Source organism: Cynocephalus volans, chromosome 1 (genome assembly GCF_027409185.1).
Source record: "Cynocephalus volans isolate mCynVol1 chromosome 1, mCynVol1.pri, whole genome shotgun sequence".
In the NCBI taxonomy this organism is placed as follows: domain Eukaryota; kingdom Metazoa; phylum Chordata; class Mammalia; order Dermoptera; family Cynocephalidae; genus Cynocephalus; species Cynocephalus volans.
The window spans coordinates 121,030,907-121,053,511 of NC_084460.1; the positions used below are offsets into that span (position 1 = coordinate 121,030,907).

A 22,605-nucleotide genomic window follows, 5' to 3' on the forward strand; every position below is an offset into this window, starting at 1 on the left:
TATTTGCCCTTTTGTATGAACCTGTTATATTCATTTACCTATTTCAAACCAGGTGTAGACATAAAAATAGTCCCACAACTCTTACTGTATTTAGACTTATTTCCTGGCAGGCTTTCCTGCCAGATTAACTCAGAGCTGCCAGTGAATTCGGGGGTAGCATTTCATATACAGAATTTATCTTGACTAAGAGAATTAATCTGTGACTAAGAGAAAAATCTTCCCATTCACAGATTGAAAAGGGTAACATTGCTTTCTCTTAATGCACAGGTTCTGGTAAAAGATTTCTATACAAGATTTATAAAATGCTCTAAAAAATTGTCATCTAATTGTGCTTAGTCAAAACAACGTAATGCTTCAATAAATAAATTACTGTCTTAACTGTAGCACTCAAAGTTACTTACTTATGATTTCATATATATCTCTATATTATAAAACTCTGGAACCTGAATGGGATATGTTATACTGTATGTGTATATGCATCCTATTAAGAAACTATATCTAAGTCATCTAAACCAGAATAGTTGATATACATGACATGTCTATTAAATAGAATTTTTGCTTAAAATTTCGGCAAAGGCAGAAACCTTTTATACTTACTATAGTGAGCTTAAGATTTGCCCAGTAAACCACTCATTCTGGAACATACAGTTAAAATATTATAACAGCTTATATTCTTGTTATCCTTGCCCTTCTTTTTAACTCTTTCTGTGACTCTTTGCATCTTCATTTCTTCAGAATGACCTTTTGGAAAGTCCCTGGATGTAGGGTGACTTTTACTGCTGCTCAGACCCTGAATAACCACTGACAAGCTTTTAGAGGTACACCTCTCAATCCAGAGAACCACGTGGAGTGAAAAAATGGACAGAATTATGTACAGACACATTCAGTCTTGCTTTGGTTCACACTGCATTTCTACGTGAAACCTCACAGGCTGGGAGAGGGCTATGTCCCTTGGTTCACCCGATTGACAATGTAGCTCTTGACGTTGGGAATTGGCCGGACGTCATTCTGGTGCTTGCGGCGCTCTATGAAGCACGCCAGGCGGGAGGTATCCAGGGGGATCTTGGAGTAGCTGCCATTGTGGGGCTGCAGCCATGGATGCTGCAGGCAAGTGGCTGCCGTGGGCCGTCTCCGGAAGTCTTCCTGTAAGATCACATTGATAAAATCTCTGGCGGCATTGCTCACACCACAGAAATATTCATGTGGGAAGCTGAAATCCACCCTGCAGACATTGATACACGTCTCCTCTTTGCTCTCATCCAAGAAAGGGGAGACCCCACTCAGCATGACGTATGTCAGAACCCCAATGCTCCAGATGTCTGTGCCCAGAGAGACAGGGATGCCCTGGATCACTTCTGGGGCAGCAAACTCAGGATTCCCCAGCAGATGGTGGATGTGGAAGTGACCTGAGATCTGGACGGCATCCTCCAAGTCGATAAGCTTCACTCGAGGCACCGGAATTCGTAGGTCAATGAGCAAGTTTTCAGGCTGCGGAGATCCAGAGAGGCAGAGAGAAGAGAAGGCAAGTTCAGTTCCCTGTTTTGACTACAGTAGGGCTCCGTTAGTTCAATCACAGTTCTGCTCTTCTCTGACAGAGCCTCCAGTGTATGGGAAATTCCCTATTCAAAGCGCATAGGAGGCTGCTAACTATGAGTTTGAACTCACTAAATTCTGAGTTTGGGTGGCACTTCAGTCTTCTTAACTACCCTTTGCTTCTGCATTGAATCAAGAAAAGGATAAATTTCTCATTTTGGAGAACAGGGGCTTCTTTCTGAGCAGCATAAAAGAGAAGGTAACATTTATTTGCTTTCTTCCATAAAGTTAGACTAGATAGTTAAAGCTTCCCTTCCTTCTCTCACCCCAGCTGTCATTTTGTGACTCTGGTATGTTCTCATTAATTCCTGGATAGAGCACTTAAATTGTCTGACTACTTAGTTTCTGTTTAACAGTCATAGATTTCTAATCTAAATAAATAAAATGAATTCAAATTGACATTGCTCAAGGGTAATGACTGGTCAGTTGGACTTAGCTGTTTCCCTGCAAGGGTTGCTATTTCTTATTACCTTTATGTCCAAATGTGCAACCCTGCAGTTGTGAAGGTACTGCAGGGCTTCCATGATGTCTCGGATGTAGAAAGCTACTTTTTCCTCCATCAGCTCATCGTGATTCATTAGGTAGTCTAAGAGCCGGCCATCATCCATCCTGAAAATAGGGAGAAAAGGCAAAGAAAATATGTTTCTGAAGAAACAGAGAGATAACACATGTACACACCTGTGAGATCTCTAAGATCTTTCTTATTTCCTGTTATAAATGAAGATCAGTGTTGCAGCACATGCATATTTTAGTTAGAACCCAAAGTTAGTGTAATGTTCAGAACTAAAATAAATATTTACAAATGTAGTGCGCTTCAGGAAAGAAATCTGTATAACCTGTTTAAGAAGTATTCTGTTTTTGTTAACTTTTAAAATTGCTCATAAGAAGAAAGGTCTGACATCCCTTTGAGAGGTTAGATTGCAAAATAAAGAAAGCCTTCATTGAGAGAGACATAAGCAATATTCTGATTAACCAGAACCTAGTGTCTGCACACAGCTCCATGTGTGTTTTGCAAACTACTTTTATCTGTAAATTTTTAGTTGGGGAAAATAGAAAGTAGCCAAAGTTTGTCCTTGGCATTCTTGATCCCTTTTTGAGTCCTTTCCTTCTGGGAAACTTTGCAATCTTAAGGTATGTGACTGAGAGCATGGTACATGGAGCCAGCCAGACCCGGATTTGATTCTGGTTCTGTCACCTACCTGCTGGGGGCAAGTCATTTAAACTCCCTGTGTTTTGGCTTCCCGGAAGCGCACCATCTTTAAAGTGGAAATAATAACAACAGCAGCAATAGAATAATACCTACTTCATTATGAGGATTGTGCAAGAGTAGAGAGAAAATGAGGCCTTTAAGCATAATTGGTAACGTAAGTAAGTGCTCAGTAAATGGTAGCTGTTTTCAGGCACCCTGTGCTCTCTCACAGGAAGGAGTGACCAAATGTCAATTGTTCTTTAAGGTACATTGGGCTGTTAAAGGCACATCCCAAGGAAATGCCCAGGTAAAGGAGCTTGATGCAGGGTCAGAAACTACTTTTGATCACAGCTGAACACCACCCCCCCCCCCCCCCCCCCCCCCCCCCCCCCCCCCCCCCCCGCCCAAGTTTCCATTCTCTCCTCTAGCTTGTTACTTCCCGCTGGTCTCTTCTTATTTTCCTTGACAGGAGCAGAGGCTAGAAACAACAAAGGCCTCCTTTGCCTTCGTCTGACCCTGCTGGGGGTGGGGTAAGAATAGTTAGAGTGGAGTACTACCAGTGGGGCATATTAAATGCATCCCCCTGAACTTCTTGGAGCAATTAAGGGAGAAATTAACAACAGCAATCAACCAAGAGTAGAAAGCCTCAGTTCCCAAGTTCAACCTTAGAGCTTTTGAATAATGCAGAAGCCCACATCCCACCCTAGACTGGGGAATCAGCATCTTAGTTGCCTGGTAGAGAAAAGCTCTACAAGCAATTCTGGTGACACCAAAGGGGAGACCCACAGTCAGATTGTAACCAAGATTCAGCACATGGTTTAGCTCAGGCATTGCATCTCCACAGATTTTCCCCTAACCTCAAGTCCGACTGAGCACCTTTCTATATTCTCACAGGAACCCTCTCCAATGCAGGCATTTCTTTCTTAATATTTACCATGATATAATGAAATCATCCATTTAACTATTGGTCTTCCTCATTAGGACTTATAACTCCTAAAGGGCAAGAACCGTATCTTTTCACCTTGTTCCCCCCAACTCAGCCCTGGTCTGCACAGTGGTTGGCGCATAGCAAGTGCTCAGTAAATGCTTGCTAAACTAATTCAACCTAGCTTCCATATAACTTAATTCCTGCCACATCTCGGGGAAGTTGGAGGAATTCTTTAGTCTTCACAGGTGAGGACCCTGTGGTCCAGGAAACTAAGTATTCTGTTCCAAATCACACAACTGGGACATGAGTCTAGATTCTTCATTCCAAGAACAGCTTCTTTCCATGTTCTGTGGCAGCCTGATCGTCGACACCTTCTCTTGGAACAGTAGTAGGCATGTCGGAAGGGGCAAAAGTTCTGGGTCTGCTGAACCATCCTGGTACAAAGTGACAATGCCCTTTATTGGAACTCAAGCATAAATGTTGTCACTTGTAAACAAGGATGGTTCACTGTCAATGGAATATGCCTTTTGAATGAGGAAGTTCCCAACAAATAGGTTAGGCTCTTAAAGACTGTTAAATCTGTTTGCTAAGTCCAAAGTGACAAACTACCAACTACTACACAGCCAGGTAAAGTTAAATTTCATGAAAGGATTACACATCCTAACAGTGCTGATTTTGCCTCCTCTTGTTTCTTTTCAATTGACTTAAAAATGTGGCTAAAGATGTTTTTATTTTTGCTTTCTTTTTCGTCTTAAATAAATTTATCACAAGTTACTGCTTCAAAGACCCCTTACCCACACACCTAGATTGACAAGCACACAAGAGCAAGATGAAAAATGACAGCTGAAAGGCTGAAAATGCAGGTTCATCTCTATGAAATGTGGGCTCCCATGAAGCCATACGCAGCACTGGTCTGTGTGGACACGTCTGTCTCCTGTCCAGGCCAGCAGCCATTTCTGTGTTATCTCTACTACTTCTGAAAAGATTCTGTTCTCTTTAGTCTCTGTAAGAAACCACAGAGCATGATCTCTGTTCTTAGCTTGGGGTAACAGTGGGGAGAATGTAACTTTAATGTTCTATTTGATCTGTTCTGGAGACCAAGTATTTGGTTGCCTAAGTCCCTAGAAAATCTGGAATGAGTGGAATGTTTTGGAGGTAAGGTTCCACCCTAAAAGGAATTCCTTGGGCAGTAGACTGGGGATACCATGGTGGGAAGCTGATGCACAAAGCCCTCTCATTTCAACTCCACCCCATCAACCCTCAATCTGCCTACTGTCAATAAGCTCTTCCTAAACTCCTAGCCATCCAAGAGTCTATAACAAAGAAAATGAAAATTGGAGTGAGGGGTGTGAGTTCAAGTCCCAGCTTCCACATCTCTTCGTTTTAAGGATCTTCTTTGTCCTTGATTTTCTAATCTACAAAATGGAATAACACGTATACAAGTTGGGGGAGAGAGTGCATGTTACATGTAGCACTTCGTAAACTATAATACATTGTAAAAAAAAATACAACCTTCTTTTCCATTAATGGTGGGCAATAAATAACCCAAGCAGGTGGGAACCACCTTAGAGAGATGACACCAGTACTTACAATTCCAAAATCAGGATGTAGGATGTGGGGGACTCATAGGTGTCGTGGAGAGTGATGTACTGCGGGTGCTGCAGGTGCTGCAGGAGGGCGGCCTCGTGGGCAGCCTGCTCTTTCTTCTTCATTTTTTTGCTAACGAATTTCACAGCCACATCCTTGCGGGTGGCTTTGTGAATGCATTTCTTTACTATGGAGAAACGGCCTCTGGAAAACAAAAGGAAGAAAGCATTTTCCAATGAACTAGGTTTTATTTTACCCAGGAATGTGTAAAGTTTTGCATGAAGTGGTCAGACAGTCACATTTTGTTAGGAATCCTACTCTCCTATATTTTAAATTATAATGTCATCCAGAAAACCTGTTTTTCCTTCCTTAGCATTTTAGGGTTCTTTAAGATGCAAAAAGCTAACTAATATCATTTTTTAGTCAATATATTTCCCTATCACTTTGAACATCAACCACAGGTTCAGTTTTCTAAGTAGAACATATTTCTATAAAATGCAACAATAACAACAGCAACGTTAAAGAAGGAGGAATTCTACTTAATGATAATTTAAAAAACATTTTTAAAGAGGCCAGTTTTTCATTTTATTTTGTTCATTATCTTTTTATTATGGAAAATTTCTAATATACACAAAAGTAAAGAGAAAAGCAGAATAGATCTCCTGTGCATCCAGCTTTAATAATTATCAACATTTAACAATTTTGTTTTATCTATCCCTTTCCCATCCCCCGTTTTTTTCTCTGAAGTATTTTAAGCAAAGCCAGATATGTAATTTCACTCATAAATACTTCAGTTTGCATCTGTAATTGACAAGGACATTAAAAAATGTATAACCACCCTGCCATTATCACATCTAACAAAATTACCCACTCCTGAAATAGACAGAATGGTTCCCAGATGCTGTTACAGCCCCGTAGAAGGAAGTAAAAGAGCAGAGGAGTAAACAGTCACATAAACTTCCTTTGGCCTTTTTTCCCTCTGTTTTGCTACCCAAAGAAGACAGGGAATAGAGTTGTGATATTTTGATACACAAGGGGTCTTCAAAAAGTTCATGGAAAGATTTGTATTACTTTGTAGTTGTCTTTCCATGAATTTTTTTGAAGTAACCTTGTATGTGTATATACACACACACACACACACACACATATACTGGTTTTTGTCCACTTTTCCTAGCTCATAATTCTCATAACCCTTGTTTTTTTGTTATAATGCTGGAACTCCTTAGGCTTCAGAGGCAGGCCTCAGAAAACAGTCTCTCTCTCTGACCTTCTCCTGTCCTCCTTTCATCTGCTCCTTTTTCTTCCCGAGGCAGGAAATTCTCTGACCTTCCTTAGATTGTAGGTCATAAGACCTCCATTCCAGAAGGGGTCTTGCCCCATAGCCAGGAGGAAGGAATGCTGCACAGAGAGGCCAAGAAGAACCCATTGATGGGTTTCCTCACCCAGTCTGTTAATGTTAGATCATACCCTTTTTCTCCAATTATATTTCTACATGGTTGTCCATGCTTCAATCATGCCTATGTAATGAAGTTTCCATAAAACCCCAAAAGGACAGGGTTCAGAGAGCTTCCAGACAGCTGAACACATGGAAGTTCCTGGAGGGAGCAATGCCCAGGGAGGTCATGGAAGCTCTGTGCCCCTCCCCCATTCCTTGCCCTGTGCATCTCTTCATCTGTATCCTTTGTCATATCATTTTAATAAACCAGGAAGTATAAGAAAGTGTTTTCCTGAGTTCTGTGAGCCACTTAGCAAGTCATCTGAACCTGAGGAGAGGTTTGTGGGGACCCTGATTGATATCTGATCGGTCAGAAGTTCCAGGACCTGGACTTGTGACGGCCCCATCGTGGTGGGGGCAGTCTTGGGGACGGAGCGCTCAACCTGTGGGATCTGAATCTATCTCCAGGTAGATAGTATCAGAATTTATCTGAATTAGAGCACGCCCTGTTGGTGTCCACTGCAGAATTGATTGCTTGCTTGCTGGTGGGACAAAAACCCCACACATATGATGTCAGAAGCATGTTGTGAGAGTTATAGTGGGAGAATCTGAGTGTGTTTTTCTACTCAAGAGCTAAAGTTTGTTTTTGATGAAAGGTACAGTGAATTGCATTGTGACTCCTGCCTAACAACAGAAATAGTGAATATTTTGGCTCTATCTACAAACTCTGTCACAACCACCCAACTTAGGAAATTGTATGCTTCCTTGAGAGATGCCAATCAGAGACGGAGATGATACGAAAGCCCAACTGTTAGGGGGTGCTCTTTTATTTATACATCCAGGGTGGGTGAGCAATTTGTAAGATCAGCCCACATTTTCTCACCCAGACCACCTGCAGACAAATGCTCTGGGATGAACCCTTTTTGTTCCTTTCCCATCAACTATTTTGTGGGCATGGTGATGAACTTTTAAATTACTATTCTGTTGAAAGTCATATTTTTATCCTTTTTATTTTTGAGGCACACTAAATGTTCTGTAACTGAGACACTGAGTGACAGAGAGAGAGAGAGAGAGAGAGAGAGAGAGAGAGAGAGAGAGAGAGAGAGAGAGAGAGAGAGGAAAGGGGTGTGTGTGTTGTCCGGGAGGATTTGGACTAGAAATACCCATAGAGCAATAATGTGCTTGACACATGAACATATATAGAGACCTATATCTAACAATTAGTGATTATACATTCTTCTCAAGAACACATGGAACTTTTCACAAAAATTGACCATGTACTACTCATAAATCAAGTCCCAACAAAAATCAAGGAATCAATATCATATAGACTAAGTTCTCTAATCACAATGCAATTAAGTTAAAAATCAGTAACAAAAAGATAATTTTTTTCTTCTTTTTCTTCTTTTCTTTTCCTTCTCTTTCTCTAAAAAGATAATTTTTAAAAATCTCATACATTTAAAAACCTCATACAGGTTAAAACATTTTTTCCATTATAACTGGGTCAAAGAAAAAAATCACAGTTTAAGAAAAAATACATAGAACTAAAAGATAATGAAAATGCCACATATCAAAACTTGGGAAATATAGCTACAATTTGTACTCTGAAGAAACTTTTGAGCCTTAAATTCTTATGTAAGAAAAGAAAAAAGGCTGAGAGTTGACGAGTGAAGCATCCAAGTTAAGAAGTGAGAATGGTAGGGAACCACATAAATACCCTAGTTGTTTTCTTACTATAGAGAGAATGCATCTATAAAAGAAAGAAACAAACAACAAAAACTAGTCACTCTGTTGTGATGTTGCTAAGAGTCATTAGGGAAGGAACACAAAACTGTGTCCTTACCGTCCAATTTCATTCAGTTCAGTATAAGCAGAATCAAAGTTTTCCTTCCATGAAATGGTGGCACCATCAGCAGCAGCATCTTTGGAAAAGAGAGAATTCATTTATGATACTGAGGATGTCATATAAGAGAAAAGAAAAGGTTAACAGAAGAACTTCAGCATTACCCCAACGCAATTCTCATGACTAAATATGGACTCTAACTCCATGGGAAAAGGCCATGATTCTCTGGAATGTTATTTTTAAAAATATCATCTAAGGGGAACTGACATGGCAGAGTCAGACCACCTCTGCTGCCTACTAAAACAAAGGGAAAGCTCGGGAAAACCAGAAATGTAACTTCTGGATATTTTAAAATAGAAATTTGTTTTTTTAAAAAAAAGGGAAGGTGAAAAATACTCTGAAGGCCTAAAATAGCCAGTGAAAGTCATGGCTTTAGGGAAGAGGTAGAGCGAATAGGAGAAAACTTACAAAGTCAAGAAAAGAGAAAAAAAAAAGAACATTTTAAAACTTCTCTTTCTTGCCCCCACTGTTCTCAGGCACTAATGAGCTTATCCAGTATATTGAATGATTTGACCTAACCCACAGTATATGCCTGAGTAGACTCTTGGGCTGCATTACCTTGCATGATTTGTCAATTCCCTGGCAATGATGTACATACACACACGCATGAACATGCACACCAATATGTATTTGTGTTGTCTGCTGGAGACCAAAGCTCACAAGCAGCAAAACATGAACAGTGGACATCTGGGACTGAGTTAGTGGCTTGGGGAGGAGAGGAACCAGGTCAGCAGCACGGCTCTTCTGACCCCAGAGCTGGTCACCTCAGCCTTCCCAGAGTACAGTCTGGCCAGGGCTAATAGTGGCTTGTCCATATTGAATTCTGAGGAAACAGACTCAGGGCCAAGGTTCCCAGTGAGTCACAGGCCCATGGGACAAAGTTAAAGTCACTGGGAGGGAACTGACTGGGCTGGCATGGAGGCAGGCTGGAGAGCATTTCTGGATTCAACTGGGGGGAGGGGCGTAGCCCAAAGCCCCAAAGGGTTTCCAAAGCCCCTCTGGAGACTGCCTCAACTCAAAGAGCCACAGACCCATTGTCTTTTAAGTGCAGAGACCTCCCTAACACACACAGACCACTCTCTTGCAGTGCCCGAAATGTCACTATCTGCAGATTTCTTTAGGCTAGCAAGTGTCCTCTTTTAAAAACATCCCTGGGATCAAGGTGAATAGGTGGGCAAAATAAGCACCATGTTTGTAAAATACTTGTATTTAGCTAGTTATATGTACAAGGGTATTTCAAAAAGTTCATGGAAAGATTTGTATTATCTTTCAATTTTATTTTTCCACAAACATTTTGTTTTGCAACAAATCTACATAAAAATATATCCATGTTGAAAAAATAAATTCTGGGAGGGTTGGGGGCAAAGAAACTATCAAATATTCATTTCATAGTTAAATCCTTCAACAAGGTCACTTTCTCTCCCCATTTGAAGCTGGTCAGTGGGGCTGTCCCTATGCTATGAGGTATGTTTCTGTCTGGCGGAGATGCTCAGGTGAGAGTAGGCTTTGTATTTTGTCTCAGAAGAGGGGTGGATGGCATCCATGTGACTCCTGCCTCCTGCCTGTACCTCTGTGTTCCTGGAGACACACCTGGTCCCCTAGGGAACTTGGCAGGCCCAGGGTTAGCATGGGTGGCAGACCTAACATTTGCTCCAAGATACTTGTAGTCACACTTTAAGGACACATCTTCAGGCCTCTAAAATGTTGCTTGACTGAGCAAGCAGCTCCAGGCACCTCTTGCATGATGGCCTGACCTGTCAAGGAGCAGCCAGTGCTGGCTGGGTGCCTGGCCTCCACTGCCGGGGTCCTGGTCCTGGCTGGGACTCACCGTATTCCGGAAGTCGCACGAACTCTGAGGGCTCGCTAGGAAGGCTGATTCCCCAGGGGTTACTGGCGCTGACTCTGAACTGATAAGGACACCCAGGACTAAGGTCTTCAATGACGAGATAAGTGTCCAAGGTAGAAGCTACTGACTGCTGCCAGACCTGGGAACCTGGTGCAGTTTCCGAGGAGAGGGAAAGAGAACAAGCCAAAGCAACATTGTTTCAAAGACTTTCGGCAAACAAAGTAAGGAAAATTGACACATTCAATTCAAGGGACAATTGTGGTCACTGTGCCAGGCTCTGAAAGCCTGTGGGCCAACAGTGGCAGGTTTGGGTTCGATTTCATAAATGACTGAATAAACGGTGAAGAGTGCATAAGAAGTTGGCCTGTAGATTCTGTTCATTCTCAAATGTGTAAATGTGAGAGTGAAAAGACATAGATAATCCAGAATTTACAGAGGATCATGTGATACATTTGTAATAAGGCTGGAAGACTATATTATAAGTTAAACAATGAGAGAAAATATGCATTTGGAAATTGAAACAAAATGGAAATTAACATGTACAGTACTGAGTACCAAGTATGTGTAAATTACTGTGGAAAGTGTCTTCAACATAGTTCTCTCGTTTAACTTTCTCACTTAAGTCCACAGAAACCACACGAGGTAGGGAGCATTAACTTTACCTTACAGATGAAGAAAAAGAGCCTCAGAAAGATTAAACAATGTACCCAAGAGAACATAGTCATGAGATGAAGTATGACTGAATAATGCTAAAGTATGAACTTTGTGAAATGTTCGTTGTGCTGACCTGGGAAACACAAGAGCGGATGGCTTAAGAAAGATGCAGAAATAAGCAGTTTTATAACTGCAGGGGGCCTGTTTGATGAAAGAGAAGAAGAGTTAAAATAAAACGAGTAATGGAAAGTAGAGTAAAATGGATGATTTTGGTTTGGAGGGGTCATGTAGTTGCTTTTAATTCAATTGTGTGATTCATAATGTGGTTCAGAGATGTGTTATTAACAATTAGAACTATCTGGCAGCTTCTTATTTTAACTAATTCTTGATAACTAGTAGACCGGCTCAGCCGTTTGTAAATGCTAAAAAAAAATACATGCACTTGTAGCATGTAAATGTAACAAATTTTAAAAGTTTAAATTGCAGAATTTTAAACTACACAATTAAAAAATATACAAACACCTATGAGAGTGTGTGTGTGTGTGTGTGTATACTCTTAATTTTATCTAGGGGCCGGGGGATAGAGCTCTGATCATACTACCCCAGTTATTACTCTGGGAGAAAGATCACAAATTAGCAAACTAGAGAGCAGGGTTCTAGTGAGAGAACCACTAATGAGAAACCTTAGCTTCCTCATTTGTAAAATGGGCCCGATCATCCTCAGTGATTGAGCATGTTAAGTAGGGAAATGTGCAGAAAGGCACTTTGAAACCTGCCCTAGGTCATATACATGTCAGGGAGGTTTACATCATCTTAGCAAAAACAGCTGCTTGATGTTTGAGATCAGAAGGTGGCTGTAGTCTGGCATTCAGGCCCCTGTGCTGAGTTGAAAGACACAAGATGGAACAGCTTCTGAAAGACGAGGAGGATAACAGGTTTATAACTCTGAAGGATCTCCCTGAGAGGAAGAGAAGACAGAAAAAGAAGAGCAGGAGGAGATGGCGCACCTTCCTCTCTGTACTCCACGGTGTAACCAGAAATAGTGCAGTTGCCCGTGCTGGACGGGGGCAGCCAGCGGAGAATTACGGAGGTGCAGCTTCTCTCCTGGGCAATGGGGCGGTTGGGGGCTGCTGGAACACCTACGGAGACAGAAATCAGGATCAAGTGCTACTTCTGCAGACCTTGGCATTTTCTACCAACGTGGAATGTCATCTAGGAAACGTTACCTAACCTGTGTCTCAAATGTTTTCTATGACCTCCTGCATCAAGTGGCATACATTTCGTTAGGACTGAGGGAGACTTGGAGACAACTCTTGCTATCTGAAGTTCTTCCTTAGGCTAAATACTGCACACTGGAGATAAAGTTAGGTCAGAGAACTGTGCAGAAGGTTTATGGAAGGCTACAGAGAGCTCTAAGCAAAGATTTGCTCTCTTCCCGTTTGCTAGATCTTGATTTTGAAATTTTCACAATGGGTTTTTTCTTCCCCGGCTCTCAGGGAACCCTTGTAATGATCACTTAAAATGTTTGACTAACACAAATTCATAGACACAGAAAGTAGAATGGTGGTGGCCAGGGGCTGTGGGAAGGGGGGAGCGGGGAGTTATTGTTTAGTGGGTGTGGATGGAGTTTCAGTTCGGGAAGAATCACGAAATGTGGTAGCACGAAATGTGAATGTGCTTAAATGCCACTGAACCGTACACTTAAAAATGGTTAAGATGGCACATTTTATGTTGTGTATTTTTATAACAATTAAAAAAGTAAATATTTAGAAGATGTATTATAAAAAGTTTGACTAACAAAGAAACTGTACCTTGCACTTTAACTGTAGCAGACGTTGATGTGGTCCCATGGTCATTTGTTGCTATGCAGGTATAAATCCCACTGTCTTGGGGCATCAGATTGCAGATCTTCAGGGTGATTTCCCCAGAATCACTAGAGACATTAAAAGGATATCCCTCAGATCCAGTAATGAGACAACTGACTGGTGGGTAAAACCCCATAGGGTTGGCACATGGTGTGCTGAGTTGAGGCCCAAAGTCTACTCCCTGTTCTATTACCTACCTACACACCATGAGTGATCCCCTTGCCTCTCTATGTCCCCATCTCCTTATAATGGGGAATAATTTCTAGCCCTACCTATCTCTCAAGTTTTTTTTTTATAAATGAGGGATAGACTAAGGAATAAAATGAGATAAGAATTAGAATATGGTTTGAAATATGAACAGTCTTATACAAGTACTGGTCCGCATTCCTATTAGTATTATTACCACTAGCAATTTTGTCCTAAAATATCTTGTCTCACAGATCAATAATGAATGGTACAAGAAAATGGAAAGACTAAAGAATGAAAACATTCACATATTTCAAATTCTACATATGGGACTCTCAAAGTAAGTAAGTGAGTTAAGAGAGGGTAAATTCCTCCACCTAAATAACTTCCCCAGTTGTGCCAGAGACATCCTAAGGGCTCTGAAAGGGTTAAGTACAGAAGTCACAGTCAGCCCCACTCCCTCTCCAGTGGTCGTGACATGTTCTGTTGCTCCTAATGACCCTCACCAAGCACTGACTCTCGCACTAAGCTCCTCGGGCCCACAGATATTTTATGACCTGGCCAGGGAGTCTCTGCTGGGAATACCAGGGAATGGTGGTCTTTTTCCATTTCACATGCACACAAATTAAGTCAATGACTGAAAATTTCTTGATTCTAGGTGTTTCTTCCATAAGCGTTTCTTAAGCATTTAGGGCTTGCTACCGCTTGTCCACCGTAAGCAGAAGCACACAATAAAGCTCATAATTAGTAGCAATACATGTTAACAGAATGACAGTGAGGCAGTCAGCCAAGAACCAAGTTCTGTTTCACGGCCTTCTTGTGTGGAAGCATGCTTACAGCTTGATGTTCTGTTGCACATTTTGGAATGAGTCTTTTTTGTTTGTTTGTTTTTAGGTAAAGAATTAAATATTTCACTGTTTCACAGCATCCTGAAGGGCACAAACATACACCAGGATGTGCAGATTTGAGGACCACAGTTTTGCTCTACCTCTTCTGACATAGAGATGAAGCTGGGGAGCCTTAGGGAAAGATCATCTAACAGGGTGAGTGTAAGGCAGTGACTCTAAAAGCCCTTCCAAACTACAGCTCATGCTTGACCCGGCATATAAAGGTTTATGTTTTTCTTTACTTGTTTAATGAGGGTCCAGAACGCAGTCTTTACGAACTGTTCTTATTGGTCCCAGGTATCTCTACATGGTGCTGAGTGATGTGTGAAGTGTGTGGTGCTGACCCAGGGTTCATTCACCAGGCTGAGCAGCTGGCTGCAGTGAACCTAAAGCTCGCAGCTCTGAGAGCTGTCCTGTGAGACTGAGCCACCTGTGGTTTTTGACTCAATCTGTCTCCTAATCAAGGCCAAGTGTTTGATCCAGAATAGGTGCCAGGGCAGCTATTCTCTTGGAGAGACTAGCAACCAGAAGAGAAGCGGCACCCCAGTGGTGCTGATGGGGCAATCAGCTTACCAGGAGGAGACAGTGTATGTGGCTGAGCTGTTGTCAGTGTCGAGGATGTTCTGGTCTGGACCCTTCCAGGTGATGATGGGCTTCGGCCGCCCACAGGCTTTGCACTGCAGTATCACTGTGTCCCCAAGCAAGCAGGTCACATCCACTAAGGGCACAAGGAATTCTGGGGCCACTGTGATCAAACCGACATACATTCACGTCATTCAGAACAAACTTGGAATAAAACAGCCATTTTTTAAAACACAACACTCTCATTTCCCACCCACATTGTGTAAAGATTCAAATAATCCTCAGCACAACACTGTTGTGTCATCTGTGTCCCTTTAAAAGTATTTAAAAGTAATAAATGTTTATTGTAGAAAAACTATGAAATACTAAACAAGAAGAAGCAAAAGCTCCGTGGTGTCATGATCCAGAGACAACTACTGTGAACATTCTGGTGTGTTTCCTTTCAGGATTTATATAAACACACATCTTCTTACCAAAATTGAATCCCATTATACTTGTACACATTGCAAGCTGTAGTCTTTTCACCTGACAGTTTATCGTACACACATCTTTCCTTGTCCATAAGTAGAGAACTATATCACTATTGTTTACAGGCTGTATCTTAATGCTAGATTTACCATAATTTATTTAGCCAATCCCCACATTCCCAATTCCATCGCTTTTTAACTCACCTTCTTGGATGAAATTTGGATTTAAGATCTGAAAAACACAAAGAAACAGAAAATTGCTTGAATTCTAAACTACTAAAACAGAACAAGAGACTTTTACCCTGTTGAGTAAAAAGAAAGCACAATTTAGGGAGATGAGGCCTGGAGCCCAACCTCTCTTTGTTGGGACTGTATCACTGCACAGTAACAAAACGCCTCACAACAAAGGGCACTCGGTTTACTTTCCTGTCTAATCTAGTTGTTTACTTTCTCTGCTGGTGGTGTATGGCCCCTGTGGCTGGTCTTTCTGTCCTCTCTCTCCTTGGCTGCTCTCTTTCCCTTCCCATGTATAAAATCCCACTCTCCTCCCATTCAGTACTTCCTAAACAATGCTATGACACTAATACTTCCTACCGTCGTAAATTTTCAAAAACAGAGGACCTGAGACTTTTCCAACTGGAAGGGTCACCGAAATGAATTAACCCAGTGGTTTCCTTCCAGATGTTCTCCCTCTACTTCCTCCTCCCCAAGCAGGGGAAGCTTCTCTTCAAGTGGCTAAATGCAGAGCTTCCCCAGTTGAAGGGGAACAAGAGAAGTCCAGGATGTCCATCCTGACCCCAGCATGACCTCCTGTAGCCTGGACCTTCATAGGGCAACTTGGAAACTGCTGACCTAACCGTTCTAGCCCTTTCTGCTGCATAGGTAAAAAATGAGGACTTAGGCTGACTAAGTGACTTGTCCCAGTCACACCCTGGATCTTTTGCAGAAGGGAAAATGTCCTAGCCAACTAGCCATTCTGGAAAGTTACCTCTCCTTGAGAGGGTGGTCACTTTGTGTTACCTCTGATCACTCAAGTCTAGGTCATAAGACCTGGCATGGTGAAAATAGCATGGGCTTTGGAGTCAGAGAGGCTGGGGTCACCTGTTTTATTTAATGTGATTTTATGCTAATTACTTCAAATTGATTAGCATCAATTGCCTCCATTATAAAATGGGGATAAATAATACCTAGTGCAAAGTGCTATCACCAAGAATAAATGAAATCAAGTATGTCAAGTGCATAGCACCATGCTTGACAAATAAGTACTCAGTACCTATTTAAATAATGATTAGCTAATTCTAATCATCTTCCTTCTACTGAGCAGCCTATTATTAAAGAGATTTATCTCAGTTTATTTTGCAGTTCTTCTTTCCCTCATAATGAAGCCAGAAAACTCATGTGCCTTATGAAATAGCCCACCTGGGCCTTCACGTTTATCTCCCTCTTACCTACATCTTATATGAACATGCATGGCTTCTGTGTGTTTTCCCTTGCAGAGGGATCCACATGAGCCCTTTGGAACAAAGATGCTATTTCCTTCTTTGGGTTCCTCTTTGCAAACCAACTGCCTGTTTATACCACCCGTGTTTTTCACAAAGTGGGCTGCAGAAAACTGTTGCAGTGCCAAGTTCTGGGCTGAGTGTCCCGATTCTGGCCACTGAAGTACCCTCTGCCAGTCTCAAAAGGCCACTCATACCACTGCTCAGCTTTCCTTTAAATCAGTGGTTCTTAATCCCAGACACAAAAGGGACAATTCCCGGGCCTCATGCCTAGAGATTCTGGTGTGAAGTGGGGTCTGGGCATCAGAATTTTTGAAATTCCTCTCAGGTGAATTACCTGTAGCCTGGTTTGAGGAATGCTGCTGAAAGTTCCCCTCCATCCAAGGGTACTGAGCTCAGAAAAACAAACTCCTTGTCTCTGGGGCTTTTCTGGGGTGGGATGGGGGATGCATGCGGGCATTTGGTAAAAGCTACTGCTTTTCTCACACCTAAGAGACTGCTTTATGTGAAAAGGTTCTGGGCCATGGTAGGGGAGGGTTAGTAGACAGTGAGCAGTTAGTAGACACGGTAAGCAGAACTGCATCACCTGTAGGGGGTGCTGGGGAAGCCATACATTTATCATCCAGGCTCAGGCAAGGCAGGGAGAATGACATCCAAATCAGTCACTTGACAGTAAAAAGAAAATGAGGCTGAGAATGTTTTCTAAACAGTAACAGTGGTTATCTCAGGGTGGTGGGATTAAGGATGGGTTTCCAAATATTCTGCAGTCAGCACATTTCACTTTTGTAATAATTTTTTTTAAAGGAAAAAAAAAAAGGCACAGTCAGACCTATTAGACTGTAAGCTCTTCAAGGACAGGAAGCATTTGTTATTCACCTTTGTATCTTAGGGCCCTAGCCCAAGGTCTGCTGCTTAATGGGCATTTAATACATGTTGGTGAATACATATTTGACCTTTGACCTCATTTCAGTTCTCCCAAGCATTTAGGACTAGTTCGTCTCAAACTAGGATCAAAAGGTCTATGAAATAATTAGTTCTTGGTATATGACTAATAATATTTGACTACAACCTGTTTGCAAACACAGAATGCAAACTTTTTGAAAAATGATTAAAAACAATATAATCCATAGCCTTGGAGAGGGGAGGTTCTCAGCAGCAGGCTGGACAGAAGAGAGTGCAAACCGTGGCAGCAGACAGAGCACACAGTGTCCAGACCCTAGGCCAGACATACTCTTTTGCCTTGGACAACACTTTTAAGCAACTGCCTTAATTTTATCTGTGAATTAGCGATAATAATGCCCACCTGGAAGGGTTAGCTGATGTAAGAACTCAATTTATTTGATGAAGAGTTATTGAGCTGACCCTTGGTCAGGTGGTGGTGACTAGGCCAGGAGCGAGGCAGACATGCTCACCAGCCTCAGTGGGCCAACAACCTAGTGGGGAAGATGGAATGAAATGACATTTGCATTTGATGCAGTGTCTGAGAGATGTTAATGACCAGCCTTCAACAAACATGGCGCACTCCCCTCTCCCCACCACCCCACCCCCACTCAATCAGAAGGACCCTAGGATAGAGACAATTTGGAAATGCTGCCAGCTTTGTTCGTGGCCTTTATTTTCCATCATGATGGGAATCCACAAGGGAGCAAGACACTTGGTCCAAGCCAGGAGTCTTACAGAGGAGACAAATGACAAATGGAAGACACAAGAAGCAGCAGGTTCAGATATTATATAATTTTAAGTGGGGCTTCCTAAACCTGCACGGTGGCAGTATTTTTGTAAGTGCTGAAAGGAGGTCTTGCCATATTTCCTCTTTCTCATCACATAACCCCAACTGTGTTAAGTATATTATTAAACACACACCCTATTTAAAAAGCAAATATTCCTAATTTGGGTGTAGACTAGCAGAGACATTGGCAAGGAAGGTTGCCAATAAGGATTAATCGCGGGTTCTCCCTCTGGAAGGGACTTGTGGAAGTCACCAGTCTTGGTTCCTCTGCCTGTTGGCTGGCCCAGGTGAGGAGAGCCCAGTTAGGCACAAGGTGTTGCTGATAATGGTAATAACATCACTGATTTGTGTACCATTATACAGCTGGCATACACTATTCACAAACTCCTTCATTTGCTCCTCCAAAACCCTGGAGGATGTACAGAGCAAGTGTTATCGATCCCCATCTCCTAGATGAGGTAGGGAAGTGAAGTGCAAGATCGTAGAGTGACTGAGGACCGCGTCTGAGAGCGCTTGAGTTTTCACCCAGTGCTCTTTCCATCTAGCATTCGGCGCAGTGGGAGAGGTTTGGGAAGAGCATTGTGAAACCTTGTCATCAATGTCAAAGGCCTACCGGCTTAGCTTTGTGCCCCACCTTTCTTTCCATCCCACTTCTACTGAATCCTCCTCTTTAAGTTCCTCCAGCAAGGACAAGGGCCTGGGCAAGATCCATGCTAACGTTTTTTCTAACTTTGACTCTGGGTCATGCCCATAGAAGATTCCTCCCTCATTTTCTCTCTGTTTTGAAGCAAATCCGAGTGTGAACCAGAAGACAGTCTTAACACCCTTCTCACACAGTAGCCTAATCACCTCTGGATTTGTCTGTGGCTCCCTACGGACTACAAGGCCCATGAGGACAAGGACCATGTTGTTTTGTTCACTACTATTGCCTCCGAGCCTAGCACAATGCCTGTCATGTAAGTGCCCCATTGCTATTTGTCCAATCAATGAAAACTTACAGTGGTGGGATCCTAACTTGGGGGAGGGGAGCTGAGAGAATATCTTGCTATGAACTTGGAGTGTCTTCTCATTTCCTTTAATTGGGAGTGTGATTTGCTCAGGAATCTCATCAGTCAGTGTCTGAGATTTAGCCAATAGTGATCTTCCTCCCTGGCACTTTTCTATGGGCCGGTATCTCTGTGGCTCTGATCATGACTTGCCATGTATCGTAACGTCTTACCCACATTGTATTTGCCCTACCAGGCTTGTGAGCCTTTTGAAGATAGTTACCCTTTCTCATGTTTTATGTACTTTCAGTCATGGTGTTTAACATAGCATCTAGAACACAGCAGATCAAATATTGGTTGAATCAAATTAACTGAGGTCCCTCAAACAGTAGACTAGGATTTAGGTCTCCTGACCACCTTATCTAGTGATCATTGTTAGTGTGTGCACTAACACACTGAGGTGTGGGCCTGGGACCTGAGGGGTTAATCATAAGCTGCACATGTTTCTTGAAACCTAATGTTTTCCTTCTTTAGAAACAGATGGGCAGGAGGAGAGAACTGGAATCTGAAATAGAAGTGGTAGCGGAGAAAAAGATGACACTGTTCATATAAAACACACATGTTCTCTCTCTGGAGGATGCCAGGCAAAGCCCAAGAGGACAAGGCTGGGATAGACAGTGTGGGGAAGAGCTACTTAGGAATCTGGTTTTATTTGAACAGCAGAGGGCGGCAGGTGGCAGTGCTTCCTCCCAGACACAAGAACCAGCACAATGTGGTCCATCAGCAACTTAAGTTTCTTCTTTCTGGAGAGAAATCCAATTGTTTTCTTGATTTTTTTTTCAAAATGGGAGGTCAGTGAGGTGAGAGGAAAGAGTTACAGGTAAAACCAACCAGCACTGAATAACATATGCTGAGCTTTGAGGAAATCTTGAGTCCATTTTTCTTGCCAAGACTGACTGTGACTTAACAGGATGAAATTTGGTCTCAAAAACCAGGTGTCCACTGAATCCAGCAGAAAAATCCCCCTACCTAATTTTTTTTACAAACCCTTCATCACCAGTCACAAAACTTAGTTCAAAACTGCATACCTGAGAATTCTGAAGGAATAAAAACGGTCAAAAGAAACTCAAATCAAATGTCCTAAACTCAGAGCTACCTTGAATGAACCAAAATTTCTATACCCCGCCTCTTCTTTCTGTTTCTTTTATGCTTGTTTCATGTGAATCAGAGCAGGAAGGAAAGGTATTTTAGATGATGAAAATTGGCAATAAAATGAACAGACATAAGAAAAATAATTTCTAAAAATTTAGGTATGATTTCTGGTTTGGAGGTATAGCTCTTCATGTTTTCAGTCTGGCCAAACCAGGCATGATTTTTAAAATTTTTAGAAAATATTCCTACCTTTGCTCACTTCTAAATGAACATAAAACAAGCTTCAATAAAAAATGTAAATGCAACATAATCCCAGACAGCAACAGAATTGTCTCTTCGAACTAGTTCCTTACTCCCCCAGTATTTTCATTATCATTCAGTTCTAAGTATTTTTTCTTCAACTATGATTTTTTCTTTGACCCAGTTATAATGAAAATGTTTTTTCCAAATATGAGATTTTAAAAAATTATCTTTTTGTTACTGATTTCTAACTTAACTGCATCGTGGCTGGAGAACTTGGTCTACATATTGATCCCTTGGTTTTTGTCGAGATTTGCTTCATGATTCGTACATGATCAATTTTTGTAAAAAGCTCCATGTGTTTTTGAGAAGAATGTATAACCACTAATTGTTGGGTACAGGTCTCTATATATGTCCATGTGTCAAGCACATTAATTGTTTTATGCATATTTATAGTCCAAATCCCTCTCCCCCAGCCCTTGGTTTTTTGGTAGAGAACATTTAGTGTGTCCTCGAAAATAAAAAGGATGAAAATATGACTTTTAACAGAATCATGAAAAAAATCTGTCACCTGTCTCACAGTGCAGTTGATGGGAAAGGAACAAAAAGGAGGTTCATCACTTGGATCTTGACTTTGGATAAAGTTTTTATGGCTGAGTATTTTGGGGTCTCATCCCTTAAACATTTGGCCCTGATTATACCCAACCCTCCAACCTTCTTTCACTGGGTGACACAACCTCCCAGTCTTTGGAGCCACAACAGGTTAAAATTTGCTCTGAGGGCGTGTGGGAGTGGAAGGTTGATTTGCGTTCCTTTGGAGTCCACAAGTGACACCCGTTCCCTGGCCTCCTGTCTGTACTCAGCTGCTTTCATTTCTACTTCTTCCCTGCTCCTCCTCAGCCTTTCACTAGCTCTCTTTTTCCTGTCTGCCCCTCAGGTATTTTTCAACTTCCAACAGGTCTGCCTGCCCCAGCATTGTTTACAAAGGTGCCAGTTATCTTCCTAAAGCACAGAATGAATCCTATTACTGTGCTTAAAAACCTCCTCCTGCTCCTAGCTGTCCGCAGATCAAGTCCTGGCTTCCTAGCAAGTTGCTCCAGGACTTTGCAGTCTGGTCTCAACCCCTCTACCAGGCTTTATCTCCTACAGCTCTTCCCACATACCTATGCCCCAGGTACGCAGAACACACACCTTCTTAAAATGTGCTAAGAGCCTTCACACCTCAGGGCCTTTGTTCATGCTCTTTCCTCACTCTTTACCCTTCTCTAAGGTGGTTTATATCAGTCCATCGACCCATACACTGCCATCATGTGAAGTCAATGACCACACTCATAAGACTTGCTGGGGGACAGGCTGCCTAGGAATACACAAGCTTGGGGAAGTTACTCAACCTCTCTGTGCCTGTTTTCTCATCTATAAAATAGGAATAATGAGAAGAGTACTTATGTCATGATGCTGTTGGGAGGAAAGGACTCAGCACAGAGCCTGTTACCTAGGAAAGACTACTAAGAACTAGCTACTATTATTGTGAGCCCAATATTGTGAGCCCTGAGTGGGTGCATAAATATCCACTGAATGAATGAATGGATGGCTCCAGGCAGAATTAACCAGTCTCTCTCCATGACTATTAGAGCAACTTTTTTTTTGGCGGTTGCTATGGGGATCTAAACCCATGACCTTGGTGTTATAAGGCTGTGCTCTAATCAACTAAGCTAACTGGCCAGCTCTAGAGCAAGTTTTAAAGTCTGCTATGTAACATAGACATTTAATCAAGCCTGCCTCCCTCCACTGTATGTTTCTTGAGCAAGGACCCAATCTTATGTAATTTCTTGGCCCTCCATAGTACTCACTGTAATGCCTTCTGTTAATCAAATTGT

General features: G+C 42.0%; 1 protein-coding gene across 5 annotated transcripts in view; it reads right to left on the reverse strand.

Annotated features, from left to right (window-relative positions):
* Positions 1 to 400: 400 nt before the first annotated feature.
* KALRN (kalirin RhoGEF kinase) overlaps positions 401 to 22,605 on the reverse strand; it is a 621,231-nt gene continuing 599,026 nt past the window's right edge. The window contains exons 52-60 of one of the 5 annotated variants that reach the window (XM_063076707.1): positions 15,327 to 15,354; positions 14,647 to 14,818; positions 12,947 to 13,068; positions 12,143 to 12,274; positions 10,464 to 10,628; positions 8,576 to 8,654; positions 5,301 to 5,501; positions 2,064 to 2,202; positions 401 to 1,488 (exon numbers count right to left, since the gene is read on the reverse strand). In XM_063076707.1, the coding sequence (XP_062932777.1) occupies positions 943 to 1,488; positions 2,064 to 2,202; positions 5,301 to 5,501; positions 8,576 to 8,654; positions 10,464 to 10,628; positions 12,143 to 12,274; positions 12,947 to 13,068; positions 14,647 to 14,818; positions 15,327 to 15,354 (1,584 nt within the window). In that variant the 3' untranslated portion in view covers positions 401 to 942. The remainder of the gene's footprint in view (positions 1,489 to 2,063; positions 2,203 to 5,300; positions 5,502 to 8,575; positions 8,655 to 10,463; positions 10,629 to 12,142; positions 12,275 to 12,946; positions 13,069 to 14,646; positions 14,819 to 15,326; positions 15,355 to 22,605) is intronic. The other 4 variants (XM_063076704.1, XM_063076727.1, XM_063076740.1 and 1 more) reach the window with 4 other exon arrangements.